General features: G+C 29.5%; 1 protein-coding gene across 7 annotated transcripts in view; it reads right to left on the bottom strand.

Moving 5' to 3' along the window:
• Positions 1–18,437, bottom strand: part of LOC116771672 (high affinity cAMP-specific and IBMX-insensitive 3',5'-cyclic phosphodiesterase 8) — a 112,668-nt gene that overhangs the window by 40,554 nt on the left and 53,677 nt on the right. For 2 of the 7 annotated variants that reach the window (XM_032663568.2, XM_032663572.2), the window contains one exon: positions 16,572–16,589. The exons of 3 other annotated variants lie outside the window; for them this stretch is intronic. In XM_032663568.2, the coding sequence (XP_032519459.1) occupies positions 16,572–16,589 (18 nt within the window). Of the gene's footprint in view, positions 1–1,848; positions 2,036–15,793; positions 15,844–16,571; positions 16,590–18,437 lie in introns of those variants that run through there. 2 more of the 7 variants (XM_032663574.2, XM_032663571.2) reach the window with 2 other exon arrangements.

The following is an 18,437-nucleotide window of genomic DNA, read 5'->3' as shown; positions in this document are numbered from 1 at the left end:
AATATTAATTTTTATTTTTAATTAATCAAGAAGTTTAATAATATTAATTAATTGTTAGTATGAATGCTGTATGTATTATTAATAATTTTGATCTTTGACATTGAGTGTTATAAAGTAAGAAAATAATTGATTTATACTTTGACGATAACTTATTTTCTAAGTAATATTATCTGATAAGTACTTTTATAGATAAGTTGTGGTGTGAAGCAATTCAATATTAAATTAAATAAACTAGACGTCACGTGAAGAGCTTTTTTTGGTCACGACTCCGTTGATATTTTTGAAGGCTCTCATTGAGTCTAGAGCTCCAATGTTAGGGCGAGGTAATCGTCTATCATTAGTGTTACTATAACTCTTAAATATGTTATTAACGTATACACATATTATACAATTATTTATGCGATTTATTTAAAAGTTTTCAAGCTTGCTCCATATACCACGGCATTAAGGCAGGGTTAGGGCATTATTTCCTATCGTATTATCTAACATTTTCAATGTTTTATGTTATTATCTTACTCTGAGTTTTTAGCATCAAGAATTGAGACCCACTAAACCTAGCTAATAGGAACACTTGATATTGCAGATAGTGGTGGGTGATAGCACTGGGCCCTCTGCCAAAAGGTTCTGCCAAAAGGAATTGACATTACATGTTTCTTAGCTTTAACTTAAAACAAAATATCACTTGCGACATTTTTAACGTTAGAGGTATCTACTTGGCCGTCGGTATATTTTTTTGGCAACTAAAGATTTACATTGTAGCGTTTACTGCTATGCGTGGCTTTACAAGTATTTTTAGAAAAAAAAAAAATGTTGTAGGCACTAGTATCACTCGGAAACTGTACCTAGACACTTTTTCATTCGACACTAACCTTGCTCGCGTGTGCTGTGGTATACATAGCCTGCTCTATAAGTATACCCACTAATAAATGGTTGATAAAAAATAAACAACATAGCCACTTATATTTTTATAACAAATATACCAATCGCATACCATCACTTATATTATATTGTAAATTACTTTATTTGCATTTATAATTATAAGTTACTTTATTATAGATTATAAAACGTTTTTATTTTCATTCATTTACGTTGATAATATTAGTAAGTTTATATTCAATACAAGCACTATATCAAAATCGAAGCGACCAACGAGTGAGTGACATCGAATGCGGTATCCCTTTTATCTTGTGTAGCATTGTTTAAAGACATTTCAATTAACAAATAAATATCATTGATAAGTAACGCAGTGATATCCTGTGTCGGTTTTTCAATGGAGTCATAAATTACATAAAACGCTGGGAGAATATTTTAGATACCGCTTTCACCTCATGATGGGCGTTCTTGGGCGGATCGGACTGCATATTATGAAAGGTTTATTAAATGTTTCGACAGTAATAGTTATTGACTTTCCAATTTAATTGCATATTTTTAAATGTTTTAGTAGATGTGATGAAAGATGCCATGTTCTAGTCAACGTAATGTTATTATTATATTTTAATAATTGTTGATAAATATATTTGTAGTCGCCCCCCCCCCCCCGTCCCCCCGGTGAAGCTGTCAAAGCCATTAGGGCTAACAGATACAGTCCAGTCGACACAAAAAAAAGTACTCAAGTTATTGATGTTCCAACATACATGTCGTTATTAATTTTATTTTGTTAGAAATTTTATCCTAAGATCTGATTTTCAATATAATTCCTCAATATTATACAAGATTTGAATAATCGAAACCAACGCAATGATACAAAAACATAACATTATTTTTGAAACACGAATCATACTAAATAGATATCAAACAAAAATTTAATGTTAAAATAAGTAGTCATTAATTAATCGCTTCAACAATTACCGGTTTCATTTTCATCACTCTCGCGTCTCATGAGCCAGCGCTGAACTATCTCTATGCTAGCTTCCTCAGCTAACATCATTAAATAACATATTTGTCACTTCAAACACTAAACACTTAACACAAAACTGACACATGCACTATTCAAACGTATTAATGTTTTCTATATAATCTAAATACTACCATAATAGGATAATATACTGTATATGTTAAAAAAATATTAATTACTCAATTACTCAGCGAACTGATAAGACGTGTATTGAGTTAACGTTCAGATATCGTATTAAATGATGATCGCTAATGTAAACAGAGCGTTGTAGGTGATACCAATTTATTCTTACAGCCTAGCATGATTTCGTTCGCGTGATTTTTAACTTTAACATCAATGTTATAAGAATTAATATCACTTTCACCATTATTATCGATGGTGTAGCGGGGAGTTTGCGAGCCAGCCGGTTAGGTAATGGCCGTCAGGTCGGACATATCGAAGAAGGGGGGTGAATGTAGGACGAATTGAGCATAGCATATCAACTGGAAGTGATACGTGAATCTGTTTTGTAGTTTGATGTGCATTTTAATTGTATTAAAAAAAATAAAATCCTCCGTTGGTTTTAAATCAGCTCGTGATATGCGCTCGTAATGACGACACACTTTTCGTCAATAACATCGTGTTTTTGTGACTAGACTTGCATTTTTTTTTTTAAAGACATATGTCAAAAGTTATTAAATGTTTTAAAATGTCAAATCGTGAATGTGTAGATGTCAACGAGAATTAAATAATGGTGTAGGTGTCATTTCTGTTTTGGAAAAATTTAACATGTTGTATATGTAGAAATATTTTATATTTTTGATTTGAATAAATTAAATTGTATTATATAATATCAGAGTTAGAGCACTTCTTGTCAATCTTATGATTGAGACACCTTATAGAGACGTTTGTCGCAACTAGTCTCAGAGTCGCCTTTTGTGTTGAGACCAGTTTGCTTAGTTATTTGATTTTATCTCTATTATTATTGTAATATAATTATATTTTAAGCCTAACTGTATAGAAACTTAACCGGATTAAGATATTGGTGATAAGAAAAAAACTCAAAGCTCTATATTATATAACATACAAATGAATAATTCAATAAAACCTTTCCTATTTCACCCTTTCTACTGTTTCGTCTGCTTTATTATCAAAGACAGCATGTTCATTATAGGATCTTCGAGCGTATGTGAGATAAGAGAAGGCAGCGGGCTCCCAAGTCTTTGTTGTTAATTAAGACTCAATCAATTTCTCACTAATAAGAGTTGGTGTTGGATTTTTCATAAAATTTTATTGTAACACATATTTATTCTTTAATTTATAAAAATAAATTATATTGTATAAATTTGAGATATATATCTGTGATAATAAAATTAAGATTATTGAAATGTTTTTTTCTTCTAATTCACGTGAAGCCTTGATGTTAATAATAATGATGATTATATTGTCTGTTCGTCTTTTGTAATCTCTGAAATATCTTACTTGATTACAATCGAATAATTTCTGGGCGATAAACAATTTTGCATCGCAACGTATAGGTGATATTTTATATGAGAAATAGTTCGAATTCCGTTTCGAAACCTTGTAAAGATCAAACAAAATCAATGACCTAACTTAATTAACAAATTAACTGTGTAAAACTGTTTATAATGATGAAGTAGCTGAACATTTTCATATACTAAATGAAAAAGATAAAGGTAGAATTAATAAATATACTACGTGTGAAGACGACGGAAAACATTAGCATGTTAAGAAAAACATCTTCAATCTAAAACTCCTTTTAAGAGTTACTCACAAGTTTGATAACAAAAAAGTCCTAAATATTACGATATTAAATATAGCAAGGAAACTTTTTAACAAGGTCCCATCTCCAAATAATAATCTCCACTCTTAATAACAGGCACATTTCATACATCATTTCAATCATTTTTTTAGTCATACATTGCCTGTAACTTATTGAGTATGATATGAACATTAAGACTTAAGAGTTGTTGACGGTCATATATTATTGCTAAAATAAATTTAAGTTTAGATTCGTAAAACTGTTATATTATATGAAGGACAGCGAATGTTTGGTTCCGTATTCTCTCCCAGGGAGCAAATGTAATCATCATATGAACATATTCGCACAATTAGTTATTGCACGTATTAATTGGCTCTCCGTAATCGTGTCTCGTTAAGAAAAAAATACTCAATTTCTTCCGCGTTCACAGCGTGTGATAAGTGACATCATTAATTATATTCGTTGTTTCATCTTAAAATATAAATCCATGAGAACTGAACAGTGTTTGTCGAAGCGACGTTTTAAGCTTTTAAACATCGACGTTCTCATTTATAAATACAGATTAAATATTTCGAAGATAGCACGAAGCGAGTTGCTTTTAAAGTGGACCAGTCTTTAATACTACCGAGTACTTAATGTATCAGTACTGAAATTTGTAAATCGTATTCACAGAACAAGTTTATGTTAATATTTATCACGGGTTTAAATTTAACGTTATCGTCTCCCTAGCACGTGTTCACATCGACTTCATTACAGACAGTGTTACGTTTTTTAATCATCATTCGGTTTGTAATTAAATATTATTTATCTTGTTAGATTTATGGAGCAAATGTAATAACCACACTTACTTTTATCCTTATTTTAGCTAAATTGGTCAGATTAATAAAAGGATGTTGATACTGTAAGTATTAATTTAAAGGACGAAAACTATTTTTAAAGTTTGTGACTTACAAGGGCTGAAAAAACTCACCTATTTTCTAATGCAGATCAATTTACAAGTAATTCGTTTATTTCATTTCTTCTTAAGTTATTAAATGTTAAAATGCTTAGCATTGGAAATTTATTTAAATAAAATGCAAGCCCGGTATCTAAGAAGACATGTTTTTAAAATAAAAGAATAATTGTATCAAATGAAACTAATATTATTCGTATATACTACGCGTTCTTTATTTATTTATATATAAAAAAAACGTCGAATTCGAAACGAAAGTATTTAGTTTTTTACAAAAATAAAGCACGCGTTGAATATACGAATGATATTAGTTTCATTTAAATGAATAAAACTCGCGTAAGTCTTAGATCTCATTAAGTTAACAAAGTTAAAGTTTATATCCATATATATATAACAATCTTAACGTTTAACATATTTTTTAAGCGGAACATAAAATGGAATTATAAAATATAAAGAAACCAGATCGCTGTTTGGTTTACACTCCTATAAAAATAGATTATTCGGTTTTTCTTGTTTATTTATGGAACATGGATTTACTTTGCTTTCCAAACATCACGTTTTCCTTTTTTGATTATACACAAAAATAAACATATATATTATCTTCGTTGTCATGATTATGTTCAAAAAGAATATGTTTATATAAGTATGTATATTTGCGAGGTTTGATTTTATATATAAATATTCTTTTAAGGCAGTCTATTGTTATTTTTTATACCTCGTTTTTTATCATTTTATCAAAGGTGGCAAACGAGCAGACGGTCTACTTGATGGGAAGTAGTCGCTGTCGCCCATGGACGTCTGCAACATAAGGGATGTTGCGGATGCGTTGCCGATCTTGATTGTTGAAGATGGAGGAAAGGATGGGAAGGAGGAAAGTATATGGTAGGAAAAAACAGGGACAGGGCACCCGACTGTTACACTCATCGGATGAAACGTAGCCATTTAAGATTTACTTTATACCGATCTTCTACAAGAGGGTGGTACTTCCCCGGTCGAGCCAGCCCAAATTCGAACTATAGTAACTTGACCACAGCTAGGTTCTACCACCTTTTAGAATTATACACAACACATTATATAATAAGGTTTTAAATTAATCCTAAACAGCTGTCTTTTAGCTAGACGGACAAAATATGCTTACCCCAAGTGTGGATCGTCACACTACATACAGAGTATAAAAAAATTTTCATTTAAAAATCACCGCACATTATAATGTGCTAGGGCTAACGTGCGTTATGGAACGAGAAACGGGAAATACTTCGTATGTAATGTGACTTTACAAAACTTGTGCTAGGCATGCTGATATATTTAAGATAATTCACATAGATTTTTTAAAATTTTTATTGTCCGTTCAAATTAAAAAAGTTCTTAGCAAATATTATATATATGTGTATATATTAACGTGCTTCTTATTTTTCGACCTTAGAAGAGTAACTGCGTCAATCCGCGATTCGCTTCTGTCATCAGAAAAAAAAAATATTATGATATTTTTAATAAATATTTAGGGATCGCTACCGATCATCAAGGTACTAATATTTTTTAATTTGATAATTTTTATTATTTCTTATATTTTATATTTAGTATAATAGTTTAATTATTATTTAATCAAGATAAACTTGCTCTTTCTGTCTCTCCCTTGCTTTTTCAATCCAAATCAAAAAACAAAGAATAGCGGAGTCTCTAAAAAAAGAATTTAAATCAAACGTATCACTTACTATTCACTGGGATGGTAAGTTAATTGAAAATATAACAGGTCACGAGACCGTTGATCGCCTACATATTTTAGTTTCAGGACGTGGTGTAGATCAACTTTTCGCAGTTCCCAAAGTTTGTCATGGAGCTGGGAAAGAGTGCGCGTCAGCTGTGTATAACACTCCTGGAGTGTATGTGAGAAAATAAAATGCTTTTGCTTCGACACTACTGCGGCCAGCACCGGCTTACTAAGTGGTGCGTACATTTTATTGGAGCATAAGATAGTAAAAATGTTCTGATAGCTCGCCGACATCATATTATGGAAATAATGTTAGAAGCAGTCGTAATTCAAGCACTAGGTCCATCAAGTGGGCCAGAAATATTGATATTTAAACGTTTTAAAAAGGCTGGTCTAGAATTGGTCAAGATAAATTCGGTACAATTAAGTCAGACACTGACGTTTTTCAGCACGTCGAAAATACAGCAAGTAGAGTGATTTTATTCGCTGAGAAGCAACTAAATAATATCAGCTGACTTCTGCGTGCTCGATGGATGGCAAAAGCCATTTATTGTCTCAAGATTTTTTTTAAAGATCAGTTTAAATTATTAAAAAAAAGAACTCATAGCGATCTCTGATATTAGTGTCTTTGTTTTAATGATTTATGTCAGATGCTGGTTTCAAGCTCCTGTAGCAACATCGGCATCAAGGAATGACTTGTGCTTGCTAAAAGATCTCAAATAAACAAAGGGATATCGATAAAAGCTATAAAGAAGTTTGTAGGGCATTTATGGTACCTCTATGAAGAACCTGTTGCATTTTCTTTTTTTGATGACAAAGTTTAATTGGAGAGTAAATAAAATATGGTTAGTTCCTTTAATGAAGAAGGTTAAGACTTAAGCCCAAAGCGGTTTACCTTAGATGTAAGTCACATCGAAAAAAAATTTAGGTGACTTTGTAACCAGCAACACCTTAAGGTTTTTTAGAATTCTTGGTATTTCATCCGCATTATTGAAAAAAGATCCTTCTCTTTGGGAGGAAGATGAAGAATGTAAAGCTTGTAAAGAAATTATATGCTCTATGAGAGTAGTGGAGTAGTTAAGCGGAGCCGCGAGTGGCATTAATTGTAGAGTACAAAAAAATAATTACCAACGATGAGGAACAAAATTAATAACTTCTTTTAGTTGTGAAAAATTTAAGACAGAAGGACCCAAATACAAATTAAAATACATTGTTATCATAGTTAATTTTTCATTATCATAACTCCCTACTAATTATATGATTTAAGAATGATTATAATTTTTTTTCACTGACTAAAACTACTATTCAAAAATGTATATTTTTTTATTTTCTGGCCGAGACCCCTAATTATTACTTTAAAAATATGAAAAAAAAAATGTTTTTGTACTTTTTTGGATCCTAGAAGAGAATGAATGGGTGACGCCAGTAAAGTTAAAAATAAAAATTTTGCCCACTCTATTAGCACCCTAATATACATATATACAAGAAGTTACAAGTGCAATGACTGAAGTAATTTATTTAAGTAAACATTCATTTTAATAAATGAAGTGGGTAAATGAATGGAGAAAAATGTCGTTCTTTAGCTCGGTGCCGTTCCTATCTGCATCATATGAATAAAATTTTCTATCTAATATTACCGAGGCATGTGAAAGACTTGAACATTTTAGAAAGCTATTAGGAAAATGAACTATATTTCAATACTATTAAGGATTATTATTGAAGAACACGTCAATTAATAAATGTATAATGTCAGCCGGAACTGAATATTTACTTAAATAATTCGTCGTTAGCTTAATAACTGAATAAATTTCTATTCGTAAAACTAAATTGAAATATGTAACTACTTTTGTATAAAGATAAATACTATATATATGGCGTACGAAAACCACTGTTAGTTAATTTTAAATTATTTAGTTCTAAGGTAAATCAGACAAAGATACCTAGAGAGCAAACCCCGGCAACGACAGTAAGCCCAAAGTCTGACATTCATGAAAGTTCGATTCCCAACAGTGGGATTAATAAGCTTATCAAATGATATTATATATATATATATATATATATATATATATATATATATATATATATATATATATATATATATATCTATCCCTTCACCTCTCGTTCTCGTGAATGAGCCAAGGTCGTGTAATAATGAGTCACACAACACTAATCCACTACTGTATTAATTATACACAGATTACATATTGTCAGATATAAAGCGCAATGTTAGTATGTAATTAAGAGAAATCAGTCGATACTCGGCGAATTCAGGGAGTCCGGAGACGAGGAAGAGAAAAATATAAATTTCTTGAAAGAGTCACGGAATATTCGAGAAAAAAATTATTAGATTGAATAACGGAATATTGGTGAAAAATATAAATTTATAGATTGAAATAAGGAATATTGGAAAAAAATATATTGAGATCTAAGATTTTCGCGAGTATTCATTTAAATGAAACTGGTATTATTCGTCTGCCCGTGATCACGGTTGCTGCAAAGTAACCGAAACGTCGGGATTATGTAGTTTTTAAATAATAAAATCCGCGTAGTAAATCCGAATAACACTAGTTTCATTAAAAAATATATATTTTCTAGATTGAATCGAGGAATATTGGAGATATTTACAAATTTCTATCTGCTAAACATTTGTCTTTTATTATTCTGACGTTCTGTCATGTTCATGATAATATAGTATGGAAATAGAAATATATGGAGAAAATATACTATTGTCAACGACGAATCTTTGTTAAGATATGAATTATATCCTGCTTGTGTAGCTATCGCTATCCATATAATTGATTTGTACCTGATAGATGCTTGTACGTTAAAAATATTGAATAATAATTAATATGGAATTGTATTAATATAGAAGAACCTAATAATTTTATTGTTGAAGGTGTGCTAACTCAGTTACAACTGCTCATATGACAGCTCTCTCTATTATAATAGGATAAGCTTCGCAAACAATACCTGTCCCTATTATTACAATAAGTAAAAAAAAATACAAAGTTACTTTTTAATTCTAAAAACCAAAAGTAAGAAGTCGCAGGCCGATCTAGTATAATAATAACCCTACAGTCACGTTTACGCGATAAGCTACGTAGAGTGACGTCACGATCTTGATGAACTCAACGAAGATAGTGTCTAATGACGTCACCGTTCGCAAACAGCATCGCGTGATTATCGATCATTGTAATAAATCATGATAACTGGAATATAAAACACATGGTATTGCCAACCGGTGGAGATCTTACGTCACAATATAAAGACCAAAGTGTTATTCACAGACAAACACGTACAATCACACATACAACCTTTGAACTAAACATGCAGGAATAATAGAATTTAAGATAGAAATATATTTATTGTTTATAGTTCGTTATATGTCTATTTTGTAATGATAAAAATATTCTGTTTTATTTTTAAATAAATAACCTAAATAAATAACCATTTAAAAACTAATCCAAAAAAAAAAAGTAAAATTTGTATTAAGAATCATGTTACGTAATTAAACTTTCCTAGGCGTTCGAGTAGAAAGTTCTGCGGCATTATTGCTTGTCTAACTTAATAGCCTTCGCCGCGGCCAGCTTTAGAAAGTTGTGTGGAAACAAATATTTAAAAAAAAAAAAATTATTGGATTAATTTTAAATTAAGAATATCAACATGATTGAACTAGTTATATACTTATTTATATGTAATTTAAGCTGGCTCCGAGTTATCGTATTAATCAGTGTAAGTGCTTCCACATTGGCTATATAGCGTTAATTGCATTTGGTAATCGAAGATTCAGTAGTATAATATACAAGTATATAATACAAGTGATTATGTTTATTATAAGTTAAGAAAGGATTTCAATCAAATTGAGGTTTACAAACAATATAAATTATTTACACAACTCTTTTTATACGTATTTCGTAATGCTGACTGAATTTTGTTCATATATTAGTCCTGAATATTATTGAAACGCTGAGAGAAAGTGTTGACATAAAAATATTAGGGTCTCCATTAAGTTAAAATTCATGTACACTTTGGCGTGAGTATTTCGTTTCAGGTTTCAGCGGTCATTGCCCTCTGAGTTCAGCGAACTGATTCACATAAGAATAGTCTCGTGACGCATCTCTTAATATGTACCAAAATGCGTTTGAATTTTGTAATCTGCCCCACTTGGATGTATATATTTGTATCAAGTGCTTGTATTTTTATATTTCAATTTATACGGTTCGTTGATGTACTGATATAATTTTTACTTTCAATATGCTCATATGTAAATTGGATTTTTTTATAGCTTCTTATCGATTTGTATTTTTCATCGATAAACTATAGATATTCTTTTTTGTTGAATAAAAATTATAATAGCAAGCAAGCTTTTACTTATGTATTTCCACGTTTTCAAAATCGAACAAATTTAATAAAGTAAATGTTCTTAATATTTCAGGTTCCTGATTCGGTATGGATGCTATCCTTGTTATATTTGCTGTAGAGACAAATCTAGCCATCATTATTCTTCAAAAATAATTATATATTTTACTATAAACAAAACGTTAAATACTTAAACCATTATTGTTTTAAATGTAAAATTTAATGTTATATTAATATTAAATGTAAAAGTAAACCGGTATTATTTCTTTAAATTATCTTTATTAACGAATATTAAATGTATCTGTTAAGCCGAAAGTTGGTTTAATTTGTCCGACTCTCCCTTACAGGCGTTATATTAAATGTAGTAATAAATTTTACATATGTAAATTTTGTGGGTCAAAATATACAATTACTCGACACCATATTATCCGCTTAGAACAAATTTAATTCGACACGGCTTAATGTACGGATTTAATTATCCTACTTAATTATAGCAAACGATACGGGGCCTTATATAAATTTAATTAAAGCTCATTTTAATTTTATAGCAGGACTTCTATGTTACCAGATTAAGTAGACAGATTGCAAGCCAGCAAAAAGTTGTTAAACATAAAAAACAATAAGCTGAATCTAGAATTTGTTTGTATATTTTTTTAATGTTCAGTTATAAAAATGTCAAAGGAATAGATGAATGTTGAAGGCATGGAGCGTCTAAAACAATATTTTCAGTTCAAACAATTGAGTTTCAATTAAGTGATCATTTTATATGATAATAATTAATCGTATTTTCGACTGCGCATTGTGAAAATTAAGTTATTTTTTGATAAATATTTACAAGAAAAAAAAAATCACTTTAAATATTATATAACCAAATGAAAGAAAGAAAGTTATAATGAGAATATTCGTAAAAGAAAATGCCTCGCTTAAAGAAAATTATCTGGTTCGTTTTGAAAATTCGTAAAAATGTTATAATTTTATTATATAAGAAAGAAAAATTCAGTAATGATTACAAAAACACAGGTTCACCTGAGTCAAGAAGAGGGACTTTAATTGGATGCGTTCTCAGAATACAGAACAGAGAGGTTAGTAACAAAATACAGTACGAGTGGAGACTGTATGTTATATATCACGAACTATCAAGGCTCTTAAGTACAAGAAGCATAGTGGGAAGAGAATTTCAATAAAATATTTTTGGATGAAGCAATACGCGTTACGCAAAAAACAAAGTCAGCTAGATGGTGAGTAAAAATGATTTGAGTATTGTCTACGTAGAATTTATCATATCTAAGTATTTTTATGCAATTGAAGCAGCGAGATCTAAATTTTTATTCACAGCTCTGAAGTCTACGTGTAATTTTAAACTATTGTGTTGTTACAAATTTTATAAGGTAGAAGAGTGAAGTATTTTTTTAATATTAAAAGCTCTTTGTAATGTATGACAGGAAACATGATCAGTTTTTGTAAGGTAGATAGTGGCTATATTGTGTGGTTCGCTTTTTAAGCCATTACGCGTGACAAGTGTAAGAGTATATTTCTTGTAAATACCTACACGTGACACGTGTATCAAATGGTAAAGACCGGAAGTAGGGAAAACATATCTCATTATATTATAAATATAAATGCTATTGTTTGTTTAAAAGGTTCCTTTTTCAAAAATAACAATAAAATTACTTGTCTATCTCTTTTTTATAGGTTTTTTATTGGTTTTAAATACTAATGCTGATGAAAAAACGAACTTTTAAGACAAATATCATCATCAAATCATTTCATTTCCTGCCAACAATTGTATTTTATACCTTAAATAAATTAAATGCTATTTGTGACATTCAAAAGAATTATTAAAATTTTATATAAATGTATGTAATTAACATATAATATACAGATAATAAAAATATAATAATCGTAGTATATACTTAATATGTAAATTAGTTTTATTTAACTATTAAAATCATTAGAAAAAAACTTACAAATTTAATTCAATTTTCAAATTATCCAAATTTTATCAGACTTAAACATTGCTAAGACATTTCATATTTTTTTTAAAAAAATGATAAAAATATTAAAAATATTATTTTAATACAACTTTAATGTAATCAAAAACAACTATAACATAATTGTATTAGTTAGAAAGCCATTAACCATATTAATATAAGGCGTGGTAACGTCGTCCCAGGCTCGTTGTTGTGTACACTGTTTGTACGGGGTTACTGATGTGTAATTCATCCTATGTGATAATGGATTAAATTCTTTACATTTGTTCTATATCAAGTAAATATTATTTCAGATTTTATAATACTATTTATATTATGAATGCCTAGCTTTATATTCCGTTGTCGCTCTGACCTTGATATTCGACATAGTTTATATATGTAGGTTCTCGGCGAGGAAACTTTTAAAGCCTAGTAATAAATAAAACTTATATTAAATGATATAAGTCGTGGTGGCCTGGAGGTCAAAGGTCCGCCTCGTATACGTGAAGGCGCGGATTCGAAACCTGGCAAGTACAAATGTGATCTTTTCGGAGTCATGTGTACTTTCTAAGAGTATTTAAATACCACTGGCGGACGGTGAAGGAAAACATCGTGAGGAAACCTGGTCTTATAATTTCAAATTATAAGATTGAAATCGTCAACCCGTATTGAGCAAGCGTGGTGATTAATGCTCTAACCTTCTCCATGTGAGAAGAGGCCTTTGCTCAGCAGTGGGCTCCGATAGGCTGATGATGATGATGATGATGATGAAATTAAATAAGACATAGTTTTTAGGATGCTACGCTTTTTTTATAATTTTAAAACTTTATATTCCCGACGTTTCGGTGCCTATACAGTTTACCGTGATCACGGGCAGACGAGATGAAAGTGCCTGTCATTTAGTCTTATTATTTGTCATATACTGTCTATCGTTATTCTGTAGTGATGTACTATCAGAGATTATGTAGTTATAAAGCAATAAAACTGCTCAGTCAGTTTCCGAAAAACTTAGTTTTATTTAAATGAGTTCACGCGAAAGTTTTAGACATCATACTTATATTATTGCTGTATTTATAACAATTTTATAAAAAGTAAAGTAAGCAAAGCAGTTTAAAATATTTTAAACTAATTTTATTATTATTAATTGTTTAAATATAAGTTTGTTAAAGTTATACAAACCATAAATCAATGTATTTAGTATTTAGGGCAGTGTGCTTGGTCGTGAATCAATTTAATGAGCGTGTGCCCTTATCCAGATAACGATAACTGAGTTACATTATTTAAAATGTGTTCGTAGATACATATTTATTATCTATTAAATTAAAAAAAAATCCTCATTTGGTTTTATATCGCATAGAAGAACAATTTAAAAAAAGCATCGGAGTAACTCCTACTATACAGTATTTGCATTAGAGTTTTTATTGAATAAATAAATAAATATGTTATAATATAATACAATTCAAATAGTATATTTTGTTGAAACGTTTAGAATTTTTTTTTTTATATCAAAAATATAATAATAAATCCGCGACAGGCGTCGCCGCGGGCCTAGTTCATGGGCTATAATTCAATTCTGTCACTGCGCGAGGTGTGATTAGTCGACATGTTGACAAGGCCATCAGTGGATTTTAAATCACACTCGAGGCCAATGACATGTGTAAAGATGGATCAACTTATAATATACAAGCTGTAACGTTTATTACAATCTATATAAAGCGGTTATAACATCTAAATAACATTGTTATATCACCTGTATAAAGCGGTTATTACACCCGAACAACGTGGTTATTACACATTTATAATGTGGTTATAAAACTGTATAATAATAATAATAATAAATTATGAGTGTCTATAGTGCTTTTAGTTAATTGAAATCAGTTAGTAACTCAGTTTAGATTTATCGAATCGCTTATAACACGTTATATGGACATAATGAAGAATAGAAAATCTCTTTAACTTGTCCGCGTTGCCAAACTTAACCTACTTTAAGATGAAATACAAAGCTTGTGTTAAAAAAATATATAATTTATCACATATTTATAACAATAAAATTCTTATAGTTATAATAGTTCAACTTATGTTTTATTAATTAAGAGTTAAATTATTTCTTGTAGCCATCAACTAAAATGTCTTTCATTACTTTATCTTAAATGTAAGCCTGGGATGACTTGACTTTTATTTATAATTTATCCAAGGTCGCTCTCCGACCGCAGGCTAGGATTGAGTAAAACATAAAAATATTGGAATTAATTACACAGATTGGTAAGTGATGAAATATTGACTTAATTAAAATTATAACGGTTTATGTTATACTAGATTTATTAAGAGGGTCCGCTCGCCTGATAGAAGTATTTTTCCTTTGAGTATTCTAGATTAGATCTCACAAGAGAATCTCATTCGTGTCAGTTACTCACTATCTGTTTTTAGTCAGATGTTATAATAATTTTTAAAAGTCAGAAGCTCGAGTAACGCGAAAAGCGAGGTATATTTTAAGGTAATCATTTATATAACTAACTCACTGACTAACTAAGTAAATTACTCAGATGTTATCGGTTTATTTATAATTTGTATTTATTTTAGTTAAGTTTAGTGTAAATAATTGCAATACTGGATATAAAGTGGAAAAATTGCATTTATATTGATATCGAACGAACGTGAGATAAATATAACTTAAACATTTTAGACGCAATGTTATTAATAATCAATTAATAACTTAAAACACTTTCAGTACTTTAAACAGTTGTCATGGAAATGAATTTTTCCAGTATCCTACACAGTCTTTATCTTTAGCTTTAGGAAATTTTACTTTTGTGATGTAAATAGCGGTTTTCGTTACGTCAATTATCATTAGGAGATGTATGAAATGTCATTGCTTTTACTTTCAAAGATTTATAATTGTTATTTAATATATTTATTTTGTTAGATATATATTATATTATGTATCAAACATACGATTAGAATCACCAAAACATACCTGTCATATTGACAACAAGAACATCTAATGTAAACAAGTAACGGACGGAAAAATTTTAATAACATTTACCTTAATTAAACTTAAATAGTTCAGTAGATATTACTCTTAAGCATAGATAAGATTTGTGTATCAAAATTTTCAATATAAATATATATTAAATATAATTTGACTTACCTTTCCTTTTAGAGGCTCTGGACATAACTACACTAACATGCCGCTGTGAGAATTGAACTAAAAAACCAAACGTTTTGCTATCATGGTAAATACGTAATTGATAAGGTGATAACGCGATTAATGTATCCTATGTATGTATTGTGACATTTGCACTCACTGAATGATAATCACGTAACATTCATTAAACTATTCTCCGTGTGTATAGTTAGCAACAAAAGTAACAGTGATCAGAAATCATCTCAGACCGTTGTATCGTATTACACTTGTCTGAATGTCATGTAAGTGTCTTGGATATCGAATCCATGGTAACAATGATTGTGTTGAGGTTTAAGGCATTGCTATTTCATGGCGTTTATGTTAGTTATTTGTCGATCAAATCTGTAACAATCTGTTATTTATTAACAGTGTATAGAATGCGTAACATTTTGTGTACAGAAAAGTAAATGATATACTTTAATGATAATTAAAATATATAATTTTCTATTCCAGAAAATAATAAATATATATTTTATTGTGAAACTATTAATAATCTTTTGCTTCTAATTTAAGTTCAAGAAGAATTTTATAACATTTAATACAATGTCTTTAAGGCAAACCGTTTTTTTCGTTTAAGTTGATAAGAATATTAAGTCTATATACTGGTTAGAATTTTAAAAAGTTTAGGATAATAACCCTTTGATAAAGCAAGACCATAACATGAAGCATTTAATCATAAATTACGGTTTCTTACAAAGTAATAAATATAAATAAATTAAAGATATTCCATAGCTCTACAAACCTTCGCCATGTAGTTTCTCTACCGATGATTACATGAAAAAATAAAAATATATGTTTTTTTTATAACGATATTTTTTTATTATTAATTTCGAATAATATTACGTGGTAAGCATAAATTAAAATTTAAATGTATACGGTTGCTCATTTCTTAAGTAATGATACCATAAATAAAAAAGTACCGTGAACATTTTAAAAAGTTTTCACAATAATTTTATGTGGAGAGCAAAATTGCTGGAAAGGATTATAGTTTAAGCTTCTAAGTAAAATGGGACGCGGCATAAATATATTATCTGATGAAACAAACTTCACAGTAAGTGGATTATAATGTTTTAAAGTTTTTAACGACTTTCTATTTAATTATATTAACTTAAGAGATCAAAGCCAGGATTATAGATTTGATCAGTTTCTAAAAACCTCCAATCCAATATTGAATAGCTCATGAATCTTTATAACTAGAACATTTGCTACAATTTCTTAGATTAGAAGCAGCAAAATACACATTTAAACTGAGATCCCTATAACTATATTGTACAACATAGTTATTGCATTAATAAGAAAGAAATTATTAACTTATATTTTTTATAAAATTTAAGAAAAATATTACGATAATCTCCATTTGAAGAACGCTGAAACCGACCTTCGACATATTTCATGATCTAACCAAGTGCTTGTAATTCAATGTATCAAATAACATCATTATAACTGCAAGGGTAGAGTTACTTTTCTAATTATATTCATAACCTAGACGTTGTTGGAAAAGTCTAAATCTAATTTCTATATATTTTCTTATAAAATATTAATATTCAGAGTTACAACGACATATTCATGTAGTTTAAAAAAAAGTTTGGTTGGCACTTATAGACTTTTTACGTTTATACTTCGCAATACAAGTATATTTTAATTTATAGACGAAGTCACCTCCACCGAAGATTGAAATGAATATCCTAAAACTATGGCTAGTTTTATGAGTAATGGTAGTTCAGACAGTTGAAGGCAATGTATTCGGCGGGAGGCGTGAGAGACGAGAGCCATTAAAGGAGATGTTAAACGTTCAGAGAGTTAAAAACAGTAAAACAGAGAGTTAGTAACAGTCCTAATGGACTGACTAAACTAAACTAAAAGTTACATTCTGATTGTAGTTATTCATGCAAGAAACCTTTGCAAGCCATTCTATTTGACTCAGGCCACGTCTTAAGCCACCTGTTCTTGCTCCCATAATTTCTCTATACTTTGTTACAAATACAATCTTCGTCTTCCACCGCATTTAGGTCAGGGTCGTTAGGGATTATCAGAATTTACTGATTGTACACCTTTATGACGATTAAGAAAACGATCATATATTTTTTTGGTACTTTGACAAATTTCCAATATTTATCACGTCAAAGATGTGTTTTCATTTTATAGTAAACGTTACAGATAGGTTAATAAAAACAAATCGCCTGATGAATTTTTGTCGCAACTCTGTTGTAATGTTCCTATTTGGTTTTGAACGCTTTTATATATACCTCAAACAAGAGAGCCTTAACAACAGTTCATTTTCTAATTGTAAACCTTTAATTTCCATTATATAATTATTTAATAAAAAAAAATTAACTCAAAATATTAAAAAGATTCACTATTTGATAAGAAGTTGATATTTAAAATAAGGCTAGTGATGTCATTAACAGACCTGATAATAAGAATACACTTGCCATTGGTTCTATAAAATTTTTTGTGTTGAAATTTTTGCTTGCCTTAGTTTTGTTTGTCATAAACAAAATACAATAAAACTGGTACAACTGCAATGATATATAATTTGCAAAGGAGAATTAATTATGTATGCACTAGTAAATTATCCTCAGGTTTTATAACATTAATATAAAAATCT

The sequence above is a fragment of the Danaus plexippus genome (genome assembly GCF_018135715.1).
Source record: "Danaus plexippus chromosome 16 unlocalized genomic scaffold, MEX_DaPlex mxdp_31, whole genome shotgun sequence".
Lineage (NCBI taxonomy): Eukaryota > Metazoa > Arthropoda > Insecta > Lepidoptera > Nymphalidae > Danaus > Danaus plexippus.
This window is presented reverse-complemented; position numbering and strand designations above follow the sequence as displayed.